Source organism: Parambassis ranga, chromosome 21, assembly GCF_900634625.1.
Source record: "Parambassis ranga chromosome 21, fParRan2.1, whole genome shotgun sequence".
Classification (NCBI taxonomy): domain Eukaryota; kingdom Metazoa; phylum Chordata; class Actinopteri; family Ambassidae; genus Parambassis; species Parambassis ranga.
Window position 1 is genome coordinate 21,468,940 of NC_041041.1, and position 13,448 is coordinate 21,482,387.

Consider the following 13,448-nt stretch of genomic DNA (forward strand, 5'->3'; position numbering starts at 1 on the left):
GTTTTTGCTTCGTCTGTGACTCTTCTCAATGTGATATCCTGCCATGGTGTACAAATAACTTTTTATGACTCTTGGTGTGCAGTAACTATGCATTTTAAGCTCTCTGTGTGGTTTACCAGCATTACTTTGCATTTTAGGATACATGCATATTATTTTATGCCACTTCTGGCTAACACAAAACACTGGTTATGTATTGGCTGACATAACCCAACAGTCATTCAATGATAGAATGGAAAAACAAGAAAAGTTCAAGGTAGGATGCTTTCACCTATGGGGTTCATGTACCCCAGACTGTTGCTTTAAACATTGCTGTGCTTTGTTTACTTTGTTTGCTGTAAATTTTTGTTTTTTGTTTGAAGTTACATTTTATTTTGTTTCATTTTCACTTGCAGTTGGGGTTCGCCAATAAAAATGTGTTTTAACATTCAATAGGAAAACTGTTCTTGCGCGTGGTAGGCCCACAAGACAACAAGAGCGATTCAAACTACCCTTATGGAAAACAAAAATCAAGGAACACACTTTCCTTAGCATGGGAATGGCACCCAGGTTCCACCCTGGAGTCAGGCCTGGGGAAGGGACTCATTGGTGAGCCTGGTGGCCGGGCTCTTACCCATGGGGCCCTTCCCCAGGCCTGACTCCAGGGTGGAACCTGGGTGCCATTCCCATGCTAAGGAAAGTGTGTTCCTTGATTTTTGTTTTCCATAAGGGTAGTTTGAATCGCTCTTGTTTTAGCTCATCACCTATAGGCCTTGGGAGAACCTACCATGGCAGGGTTGCCTTAAACAACATACTGTGGCTCCTCCATGGATCATTCGGGCACGCAAACACTTTAACCAATGAACTGCAATTCATCACAAACTCTTTTAAGAAACCAAACTTTCCCATGTGATCTGCTCTTGATAGCAAAGGACAAAGCAAGGACATGACAGGTGGGTGGAGAATCTGAGTCCAGCCCATCCCTCATATGAGCTCAGGGAGCCACAGTAAATGTCTGGCCTTCCCATTTATTTCTCTCACCCCCCCTTTTGCTGAGAAGCGGAGCACTTAGTCTAATGTGAATAATGACGATGACTGTTTTCCAGTCTGGCCTGTATCCACTGCCCTTATTGAGAAAGCACTAAATGGGTTAAGATTTATTGCTATAAATTACATCATCTCTCTCTCCCCTTTTGTTTGAGCCTTTGTTCTTGTTTAAATGTAACGTCTCATGTCTTATTGCAGCGTCTTATTTGTTCACAGTCTTTTTGTTCATGCCTTCCTTTTTGTTTCCCACCTCTGCTTTCTTACTGATGGTGTGTGTTAAAGCAGCCTCAATGCACTGAATATTCATAATCATTTCCCACAATGCTTTTAATTCATATATTGCAAGATAACTTTATTCTCCCTACCTTTCCTGTAGGTCTGTTGGCTCATTGCCGTTTATAGATTTGACTGTTTCTTCTATTATCTCATCAGTTTAAAGTGTATATAGCCGCCTCTTCTTGGCCTACACTGTCCCATAAAGAATTATGGCTTGCTTAAAGAAATTATCCTGTTCCCCTGTTTGCCACTTTGGAGCCAAACAATTTCAGAGATGCGTTTACTGACGCAGCAGTTGCTTCTAGACTTGATACCTGCAACATAAATTCAACTGGCCTGTTTATACTGTCCACATATGTTAGACAACACTAGCTTAAAAGTCCACTAGCAGTCAGCAATAGGCATATGATATAATGACATATCAAAGACTGAGCTAAGATCCAATATTAGGATGTCAGCTAGTCCATCAAAAAGCCTTCCTGACTTTTTGTCTGTTTAATAGAAGAAGAATCATGGGCTGTGTACTGGGTTGAATGTGTGTGTGTGTGTGTGTGTGTGTGTGTACATGCTACTGATGACGTTCAGGGAATTCTCTGTTGTGTTACACACAGAGGAAGCATCAGCGAGGACAGAGTTTGCATTGAGTTGCCTGCAGCTTGCCCCTAGGGGTAAAAAAGAGAGAATGATGCAGTATGATTAGCAGTGGGTTCAGTCGAAGGATAGGCCAGATAAAAACATGATACATTCCAAAGGCATGCGTGCTGTTTTAGAAGATGTCTTATTAAGGCCCGAGCACCGAGTGGTGCATGAGAACATCATTTATTAAAAAAATAAAAATAAAACACATAGCACAAGCAGAACATTTGGTGTTTTACAACACATTTCCATTCAATTGGTAATCTTAGCGTTCATTTTTTAATTTTTAATTTTAGATACTTTAGTAATCCCAGGTGAAGTGTGGGAAGATTTTCACATTTTTTCTCTGTGTGTGTGCGTGCATGTTTACCTTTTATTATCTTTATAATTGATCTGTCTGAGCTGCTTGTTCATGGAGCCACTGTTGTTTCTTATATAGACGTATGACTTGAATTTTTCAGTGTGCAACTGCTCTCAGATACTGTACCTCACTGCTCTGCACAGAGACTGTGAGACTAATTTAAATGACAATAATTCTGTCATTCTTTTCCACTGACTATATCCAATGCTTTTTAACTTCATGTACTGTATGTGCCCTGCAGGCGAATCACCTGACAGCGTGGCAGCTTTCTCTGGCACTTACACTAATAACTGCTCTACCTCGGCTCACATGCCTCTATTTATCCATACATGCATGAAAACAGCTTACTATTGTGTGTGGATGGGATTAACTCGGTTATTTAAACCCTTCATTTTGGAGTCAGAAACATGACTGTTTCAGTTTCCACAGGTGCACATAGAAATGCCTCTAAACAGTGCTAAATGAGCCATATTATTAGCTAATGATGAGAAATCAGAGGTCAAGTATGTTTTTGAGCAAAAGGACAAGTCTGATATCCCCAACTACTGTTTCACATGTTGCATGGTATTACTATGCATTTGATGTTGTGGCCCAACCGTCATTTTAAAACCTAAAATGACACAAGAACAACAAATGACATCCTGCCTCTGCTACATTTTGTAGTTTATAGTTTGAAATCAATGTTTCTTTTTGTTTGGTTCATTGGTGGTGCCAGTACAGCTGTTAATCATCAATAATTATTCTGTTACATGACAAAGCTGCTGGTATGCCTCAACTGATAACCTTTGTTCTGCTTGGGGGATGGAGCTTAATACTGTGAGGAAAAATGTAATTTGACAGTTTCTTCCATCAGTCAGGGGTCAGACTGCTGCTGGGATGAGAAGTGTGTGTGTCTGCAAAAGAGAAAATGATTGACAGCCTTGACAGTTTTGGCAGTTATAAGATTCTGAGGTGGGCATTTTGATTGATGCTTCCAAGCAGTCGGCAACACCTAGATTAAACCCTCCCGTAGTTAGCCCACACACATGCCCACACACATGCCCACACACACAAACATCGTGTGTGTGTGTATATGGCTGTACACACACACACACACACTGTACGGCTCTAATCCTTGTGAGGACATTCATCAACATAATTCATTCCCAAACCCATATGTTAACCTTAACTATTGCAACTAAGTCCATCATCCAATCTCTAACCTAAACTTAAATTCTAACTTCTCGCCTAAAACCAAGTCTTAATATTTTTTTGAAGTGGTCTAAATAAGTTAAGACTAAGTGAAGACTCCTTACAAAATGTCCTCATTTCAATGGGCTAATACAGCGGTTCTCACAGGGAGAGCTGTACAAACACACACACAATCACACACAAACAACAGTGGAAAAAGCAGGTAAATATACAAACAAATATACAGTCTGCAGTAGTAACATGTGAAAGTTACATACACACATGTGAAACATGTAACAAAGCAATCTATGGAGAAAGAAGACCAGATCAGGGCCGTGCTAAATTAATATAATTTATTCAACTGACCTTACATGTTTACAACTATACTCTTATAGACACTGCATGAATAAGTGCTGCATTTAAAAGTAGAAGAATTTCTTCTTATTTATGTATTTTTTTGGTATATACTGTACATCTATCACACAAAAATACGGCATCATTGTTATCTATGACATATATCCACAGATGTGTCAGTCCAACAGCTGACAATGATTCTTCTCTGTAAGGGTGTGTGTGGTTAGGTTTGTGGATGAAACCTAAAGCTACGACACACATACCTAATGAGGAAAGAACGTTTACATTCACATTTAAATCCAACTGAGATTGCCTGATACATTGCATAGCATCAGACCAGCAGTCATTTCATCCTGTTACAAACTGAACTCATTTTGGTGCCACATTATTGATCCCGCAGCTGGGTTAGGTTATTTCACATCAGGTTCACCACGCCACCTTAAAAGTTTTAGGCTAGTGTTATTCTACATTTTTCTTATTGTCGCCAAATCCCACAGAAAGACCAAAATCATCAATGTCATGATGCATATCATCTTACATACACAAACATGTTTCAGAGCTGACTGCTCATCGTGGGACATGTTTACAAACTGCTCTACCTTCTTACAAATGTGATACTATGTCTGATGGATAATAATATGAAGAAGATTTTGAAGGGACAGGTTATTCATACATCTCCATAGGAACTTGATGGCACCTAGCTTGTGGTGTTTAAAGCACCAAACAACTGACCAGCATGGCTGTAGCCAGGATTTTACAAATACTAGAGGTCCCAGAACTATGAAATATGCAAAATGCAAAAATGGCATTTCAACTGGATTCTTCTCAATTCTTTTCTAACTATGTACAGTAATGACTTGTGTTATTGTCATAGTACGGTAATCTATTGAAAATCACCACTGAAGGGTTTTTGGCACACAATAATTTAAATAATATGTAAGTATTCTTGCAATAGAACCAGACAGTACAACCAAAATACATAAAACTACTATCATATAAAGTCTTATTTCATATATTTTTTATGTTTTCTCAAAGATGATTAATAATCTGTTTCTTTCTTTGCCCTTATTGGCTTCCCTGAGCACCCATACCATAATACCTTGTATAAATGCACACTTTGTAGCAATAAATAGTAATGACTTTTATTGATCCTCAGAAAAAAGTTTCAGAGCTCAAGGACCTCAGTGGTAGCTATGGCCTCGCTGATCAGATGCATTCTGCCTTCTGGAGGGTGACCAGATGTATTTTGGTAAAAAGCAAACCTACATAAAAGTCAATGGAGTTTCTGTAGTCACTGGGTCAAGATTTCTGGCAAGACATATATTGATATTGAGATAAACTGCCCCTTGAATAATTCAGAAAAGTCACAATAATGGTAGGTTTTGGTCTTAGTTGGTATTAACTGCTGACAATAAATAAAATACAAAACATCACAAGCCTTATTGTTTATCAGTGAAATATTGTATTTTTTATAGAAATGGTCATGTTTGAGTTCCTGACACACTCATTTTCCACCACTGACCTCTGATTTAAGGCAAGTCCAAAGATTCAAAAAGACACAAACAAACCACAGAGAAGATAAACACAGTGAAGTCAACTGGACAACGGTAACACATAACAATTCCAAAAGCAAAAAAATCACTGCATAAAGTGAAAAGTCCTTCACTTGGTGTTTCTTACACAGGGCAACAGCGTGTCTGGATCTATGAGAATGTTAAGTCTAATACTAGGAAATGCATGAGTGGTGCTCATTCAGTAGCAATTCACCTTTCATATGACACACTGTAACCAACTCTCATAAACCACCATCTTGAACCTTGCTGCAGCAATAATCAATTGTCCTGAGGGCTAATCAACTGGGGATTGGATCAATAATGACTGGTGCTGCTAACACTGTCCAGGGACGAACAATCATTTCCTGTCTCCTCTAACCTGCTGCGGACAGCCAGTCAATACTGTTTTAGGATGAGCAAACAAACCATCAAATGTATACTTCCAAATAGCTTCTGTGAGATCACATTAAAGGTCCATGATATCAGTGAAATGTACCACTGTACCGTATTACATGGTTTAAACCTAACTGTCGTGTTTTATAATATTTTTACTTCTCATGTTTTCCAGGCAGCTATTCGGTTTCAGACATCGCTTGCAAAACATCGTATGTGCTTTTATTGTTGTGAGTATTATTGTTGGTGTTAAATGCACATAAGGTTAAAGATAACATCACAAGTTTGACAAAAGCAAAAATTGCAAGGTTTGCATAGAAATGAATGGAAGCCAATGGCTGCCTGGAGTGAACACAGAAAACATTCAGAAGTCTAAAAAGCTATATAATAAGAGGTTAACTGATCCATATGTTGAAGAAAGTAGAAGGTACTGCAATATGTTATTACATTCATTCATGATGGTTTTGCAGTATTAGGATACATTTAAGTTGAGTGAAAATCTAACAGTGTGAAAACCAAAAATGTGAAGCTAAAGGGGGCATTTCAGTGTTTATATTTTGGATCCAATGACCACACTTGATCATCACCTAATGCTGTAGTTCCCTTCTTATGTGCAGATACAGACACAAAGCTTACAGCCAGTTTCCAAATCCTTTAAAGGTAGGGGGTGCGATCTCATTACAGCCAAGGACACAGCAATGGAACTGTTGAAGATCTGTATTTGTCCTGTCACCAGAGGGGCATTTAAGGTCTGTATGCAATTTTAGTATCTTTTAGCTAAGCTAACCTACATGCACTTAGAAGCCTGGGCAGCCATCCTACCAACTATAAACTAAATGTTTGATTCCAGACCATTTCACAGAGAGGATTTTTTTCAAATGAGATAGGTATGTCTGGCCAGGCTCCACACTTGGATTCAATCTCAAAATGATGGTGGGGACCAAAAAATGAGCAACAAGAAACTGCATATTAGACTTAGTTAGATAAATTAAATGTTGGCAGTGGATATTCAAAAAATGTTCAGTCATCCAGTGTGAACCTTTAAGGGTTTGGTTACATCATAGTGCTATGAGGGTCTTCATTTAATGCCTAGTGGACCTGGAATTCGGGAAAAAAGTAGGAGCGAGGTAAACACACAAATTAATATAGTGTTCAAGTTAAAAACAATGACCTGCTAATTCATTATAATGTATCTATTTTTACAACAAAGATCCTTAAAAATATTATTGCTCTATTAATAAATTTACTCTGTGCAAACTTAAAACTCTAAGAAATGTTGCTGAAGCATTCACTCAATGCTGTTTTGTTATTCATTGTGTATGTGTATCAACATACAGTACATATTGTACATATAATGCTGTGTTGATGCAGCTCCTCGGCCAGATATTGCACTGTTCTCATGACCCACAAACCATCTTAAAGACTTTCTTGTATATGCCTACATCCACTGAAGGATCCCCTAATCACCTTAGCAGCACTTAACGTAAAATGTTGTCACAGAGTCATGAGAACAAAATAATGAGTATGGTATGCTTTGCACAGCTGTCAGTTTCTAGGCAAGGAATCTCAAAAAAGAAGGAGGCACCATGTCACTATCCCTAAACAAACTCTCGGAGTCACTTGGAAACCACAGCAGATTTCTGTTGATTTGGTTCCCAGTGTGGCAGTAGCAAGTTTCCTGAAGAATTGCTGATGACTGACTAATCCTTCTTCTTCTTTATATTCCTTGGTTCTAGTTTTCCTTGTGCCTTTGTTTTCTAGCTTTAATTGTTAAAAGCCTCAGGACTAGAAACTCCATCATCACTGAGGGCCTCAGTGTTGGTGAAAGTCCCAGCTAGCGATGCACCCAGGGCCTGCGAGACAGGAGCCATCTCTGATAGAATAATGCCATCATGGTTGCTTACCAGAGTTGCCTTGTCCATGATCTCCTTGCTATGCCTGGACACCACGGCATCCAGGAAGTCGTATTTGTGCGACAGCATGCCACTTTCAAATAGGTACTTTGTAAGGTAAGAAAATACCACATTTGCCAAGAAGGAAGCCATCATGGACACAGACTTGAAGGGGAACCTCTGCTGGATGAAGACTTCTACCTCTCCAGTAAGGTGGTGGGTCTTCTCCTGGGTTACCCAGCCTGGGTAAAAGATGAATGGAGGGAGTTTAAGGTAGGGCTCCCCACCACCGATGCGCAGTAACAGACCAAAGATGTAGCCAGCCACAGAACCATAAGTGTTGGTGCCTTTGACGAACAACACGCTGAGAAGTTGGGGAAAAATGATGACGTAGACCAGGTCAGAACTCAGGTACCACAGGCCATATACCGATCCTGTTAACAATGCCATGGCGGTTGCGAGAGCTCCGAATACAAAGATGGTGACACGCATGACCCAAACAATCTCACTGTCTGAGGCCTGGAGGACAGAAGTGAGAAGACAGAGGAGGACACAAGATTAAAAACAGGAAGATACAACAAGAAATTCCAAAAAAGTGCATATGTGCATATGACAATAAACACTTTGAATCTTTGAATAGCCTACATTGTAATATGAACTATAAGCAAGGATACGCAAACCTTCCATAATGTCAACTATTTCCTAAAGACCAGTTTTCAAGCTCAGATTGGTGACTCGGGTGTCGTCATCTTGACATCACTTACATAGTTCCTGGCTAATCAAAAGTGGACAATGAGGTACTGCATGAGGCAGCCATATTAAGCCATACCCAAATGCTTTACATTACGCCTTAGTTAGCTACATAGAAATTCAACACATATGTGTGGTGGTGCTTAAGAAAAAGTCAGTGGAGCTCAATATATAAACAGTTAGACATATCATTTACATTCACTTTACTGACAATTGTCAGTGACGAGAATCCTTTGAAGGAAGTTGAACACTATTTAAAAGTTTGCGATCTATACTTAATTTGTGCTATTGATTGAAATAGATGTATTGATTATCCTGTTGCTTACAACAACCGGAAGATATGTGTAAGTAATATTGTTGGCACTCTTACCGACTGCCGAAAGGCGAGCTGATAGATGTTCCTGGCAAACATGGAGCTGGCTGAGAGTATGGACGAGTCTGCTGAGGACATGACTGCAGCTGACACCGCCCCAAGACCAAAGAAGGAGATGTAGGGTGGGCAGAGGTGCTGCAGAACTATGGGAAGGATCATGTCAGATTCGTCCTTGTCTTTCGGAGGAAGGGAGCCATAAGTAGTTTGGTTCCAGTCTGAAAAAGAGGCAGCCAAAACATCATTGTTGTAAATGTATCAAGAAATATTAACCAAGAACACAAAAGTCACCAGATTGTGAACACAATGACTCGCAAGAGGGAATAACAAAACATGTTTTAACTTGAGCCGGCTTTACTTGGCACACATTCCATTTCAAGATTAATAAAGTTATGGTCCTTGCCAACCTGCAGAATTATAAGTGAACTGCTCTCTGCATGACAAGTTTTGCACTGATCCCTTTGCTTTTCAAATTTTTTTTTTTATTTATTCCCTATAGATATGTGTGTTTTAGTTACTGAGAAAAAATGTGTCTTTGATCTGGAATCAGTAGGTTATGTTCTGATGCTTAAAATAAAAGGAAAATATATGTTAGTAAGAGGAATGCTAAAAGACACTGATAAAAAATTTGGATTCTGGGATGAATCTGATCTATTTAACTTTCAGTGATAGTGAATTTTGAATTATTTTGTATGCTTTTATTTGTCATGCCTTGATTACTTGAAGTTGATCCTGTTTAAACCAGAAATCTGTCTCCAGATTGTACAGACAGCTGACACGTACATTACGATCCTCAGGAAGAAGTCTTTTCTGTCATAATGCAGATTTAAAAACTAAGGGGAACAGTACATTTTCTGCGAGGGCTCCAGAACTGTGACACAACCTGTCTGCAGTGATCAGGTCAGTAATCTTTTAAATCTCTTAAGACTTTTTTTTTGGCAAGCCTTTCTCAAATGTATTTGATTTTCATTTCTACTTGGTTGTAGGTTGTTTTTTAATTTCAGTGACTGAGTATTATATGATGTGCTTGTCTTGTTTATAGCTTGTTCTATCATCGCTGTCCTTATAACACACTTTGATATTAATTAGCTCTACAAATATAGACTATTATTATTATTATTAGTTTATGTATTACTGGTTTTTATTATCCTGTATATGTGATATATGTTATACATACTTGAATAATTATATATTAACAGCAATATTTTGATTTGATTTAATCATCTGTGGTTTAAAGTGTTGAACATTATTCAGGTCTATACCCACAGTCTTTCCAAAAGCATGTTTTTTTTGTTTTCTTTTTTGCCTTTATGTCTCTGATATCCTTCCATCTTTCTGCCACTCTTTTCTCCACCATCCTTCTCCTCAAGAGGTACACAGTCCGTCTTTCTTTCCTGTCCCTGGATATTCATCAGCAGTGCCTGATTAGCTATGGTTATACATGAAACAGCTTCAGACGGACCAGATTAATTAGCTCCTCTTCAGATGTAATATTCACTAAATCGGCATGGTCTGATGGCTCTCTCTCTCTCTCTCTCTCTCTCTCTCTCTCTCTCTCTCTCCTCTGCCCATCGTGACAGGATCCGTCTGCTGTTTACCCTCTAGACACCGTATGCATCTGCATTTACACATCAGAAAAAAAAGCTGGCGGGTGTAAACAACCCACAAAGGCATGGCGCTCTCTTTGATCGCACTTTTCCTGTTTGAATAAAGGATCAGATTCCTGGATTGTCCTGTGATGTTTCATTAACTGCTTAATCAATGTCTGTATGCCTGTGTGCACACATCACTAATTGATAACTGTCTAATTTCTGTGTGTGTGTGTCTGCATAGTTAAAGCAACATCTAATTGATATGAAATGATGACAGTTGATAGTGAACCCTATATAAACAGAATTTTATATCCTGAGCCACATGTTGCATAAATAAAAGGTTTAAATTACACTTAATTCTTATTAAAGTGGCACGGAAAATGACCATGATGTGCAGCTCTTAATGTACAGTGTGTGTGTCTGTGTGTGCCTTACCAGTCGAAGCCCCTATAGCTCCTATGAGGACCGAGGGGACGGCCATGACCAAGCAGCCGAAGGCGGCAAGGAAGGAAAGGACCTGTGCATAGGTAGCTGAAGAGGCAGAAAGGACCCGTTGAAAATAGACCTGCCAGGGAATCCCCCCCAACACCTAGGAACAGAAACCATACAGAGTAAAATAAAAAAGACTTCAAACCAATGCAGTACAGTCAGCCAGCATTATAATTCCTGTCCATTGTAATCTTACAAATGATCTCTGTTATACTTAGAGGTCCTGTGCACTCTAATGCCATGGAATATATTACTGAAATAAAGCTTCTGATAAAATACACGGCTTACCAGCAAAAAGAAGTTGTCCGCCCAGAGCCATTTGTCTTCAGGTTCAATTTTCCCAAGCCAGGGAGACTGATAGATCTCTTCCTTAGCCGTAACACTGATGTCTGAGACGGCGGGATTGGACAGGGCAAAAGGAACACTGATCCACTGATGGAGGGGGAAGGAACAAAAGGCAACTCTTACTATAGCACTTTCTCTCAATATCAAGGTTTCTGTCTAGAAGGTAAATATTAAGGAGTAGCAGCTTCAGGTAGCTTGTCATTAAACATTTTCTCTAGCAGAAGATGTCACATCACAAACTTACCAAGCCCAAAAAGATACAGAAAAGCTGGACTACATCCGTGTATGCAACAGAGTAGAGTCCTCCAACAAGCGTATAGAAGATAGCAATCAGGGCTGAGATCACCACGGACATGTTGATGTTTATATCCACAATCACACTGAGAGTGGCACCTGTGGAACAGTTGTACAATAAGAGGAAAAAACAGCCTGGACACACTGTAACAGAGACATTAACTGCATCCTACCCAATGCAGACAAAATGGCTGCAGACCAGAAGATTTCTCCCATGAGTGCAGGGATGAAGAGCAGCCCCCCCATCCTCTTTCCATACAACTGCTGGAAGGGATCCAGCATAGTGACATAACCACGTGATCGCATGGGTTTGGCAAAGAAAAGGCCACCTGATTTGACACACAGCAGACAAACAGCATTAGAAAGTCTATTAATGGAACCCAAATAGAATAAATTGTATAATATCAACCCGGCCTACGGTGTGTTCCCCGAGTTTAATGAACACATACTGATACTTTTTTAGCATTTTCTTTGACTGTGACTGCACTTACCTACTACCAGACTGAGAGCGTAACCAAAGGGGGCTTGTGCCCAGGCCAGCCCATAGTCTGGGAGGTAGACATATTCCGCTGTCCCGTTGATATAGCCTCCACCCACCCAAGTGGCTGAAGATGAAGAAAAAAAGTAGAAAAATATGTTTAACATTTTAAGTAATGCTCTGAATGTAACACTGAAGGGCTGTGCCGTTCGTGCGTAAAAGGCGGACTGTTACGCACGAACGGCACAGCCCTTCAATGGCACATATGAACTCCATTGTTTTCTTACAGGGCAACAAGATGGATCGAAACCATGACCCAACAGTATATGTTGTTAGTGTTAGCCACCCAAGGAGGAAAAAAATGACACATTAAATGACACCAATGAGCTCACCGGTCATTGTAAATCCACCAACGAACAATCCAATATCTCTTCCCCCGACCATGATACTTTCGCTCCGGTCTCCACTTTCACTAACTCCAGAGTTCTTATTCTTCCACGCGGCCCAGATTCCCACGAACAGAATCAGGACATAGAAGATCACAATAGCCACGAGACCCTCGGCGTGGATGGTCATCTTCCTTTCGTCCGCTTCTCCCGCCGAGATCAGGTGCTACTGCGCGCGGACTGGAAACCCATGGAGAGAACTTAGGAGAAAGGAACAAGTGAGGAAAAACACATACAGACTGCCATAGCAACCAAACTCTTGTTCAGATTGGCTTTCATTTTTTGTGTGAGCAAAAGTCACAATTACTGTGTATATCCAACTGCAACAATTTAAAGCGTCTTTTCACGCCGTTATAGCAACACAATTGAGCTCAAAAACTGATAAAGATATTTTTCACTAATCAAATAAAAAAGAAATATGGAGTAGAGAAACAAGCAATCCATTTGAGGCAGTTTATTTTCTAGTCTGGATTTATAGCTGTCGTCTGGTTACTTATTTGATTTAGTCCTTGTAAATGACCATTTCATGCAACCAAACTTACAAAACTGCTTTTGCTTGTAGAAAATATTATAGAAAATATAAATAATACATTTGTAAGTGTCCTGTTAAAGACATGAGGTTCACGGACGTACCTTACCGTATCACATCGCACATCAGAGATACTCCATCAATCACAAGGAAAGTATCAAAAGCGCAACAGTAGACCTATAGAGCTATGGTAATCGAGGCGTTCACATACTATTCAAGTTGCACTTGTCTTGCAGCTTTCAGTACAGTTAAACATGTTTTCCGCGCATTTTCTTCTTATTTGACAAATATTGCTTAATCCAATAATTGTGCCAGTTCATACGGCTGTATTATTATAATTTGTTTACGTTCAACAACATAAGGTTTGTACAAAATGTGTAACCAGCTTTGATGCATTCTGTTTCCTAAAGAGCTTCCGTGCGCAAAAGTCAAATAAACCTTTCCAAACGCGACGCACCGTTAAAAAACTGGACCATGAACCAAAGGAGATATTAAAC

The 13,448-nt window shown here is 39.6% G+C and overlaps 1 protein-coding gene across 1 annotated transcript; it reads right to left on the minus strand.

Moving 5' to 3' along the window:
- Window positions 1–7,529: 7,529 nt before the first annotated feature.
- LOC114426453 (high-affinity choline transporter 1-like) lies at window positions 7,530–12,609 on the minus strand. Its single transcript, XM_028393867.1, has 8 exons — window positions 12,369–12,609; window positions 11,990–12,103; window positions 11,672–11,827; window positions 11,449–11,597; window positions 11,148–11,291; window positions 10,806–10,959; window positions 8,779–8,996; window positions 7,530–8,177 (listed from the first exon to the last, which is right to left on the minus strand). Exons 1-8 carry the CDS (start codon window positions 12,550–12,552, stop codon window positions 7,530–7,532), a joined length of 1,767 nt encoding a protein of 588 aa, XP_028249668.1. The 5' UTR covers window positions 12,553–12,609.
- Window positions 12,610–13,448: the final 839 nt, after the last annotated feature.

Excerpts from the sequence above, each read along its gene's own strand:
- LOC114426453 (XM_028393867.1), bottom strand. The coding sequence starts at position 12,552 with ATGACCATCCACGCCGAGGGTCTCGTGGCTATTGTGATCTTCTATGTC. Across the intron at positions 12,104-12,368 it reads TGGTGGATTTACAATGACCG|CCACTTGGGTGGGTGGAGGC; the intron begins GTGAGCTCATTG and ends CTTCATCTTCAG. Across the intron at positions 11,292-11,448 it reads TCTGTATCTTTTTGGGCTTG|TGGATCAGTGTTCCTTTTGC; the intron begins GTAAGTTTGTGA and ends CCCCTCCATCAG.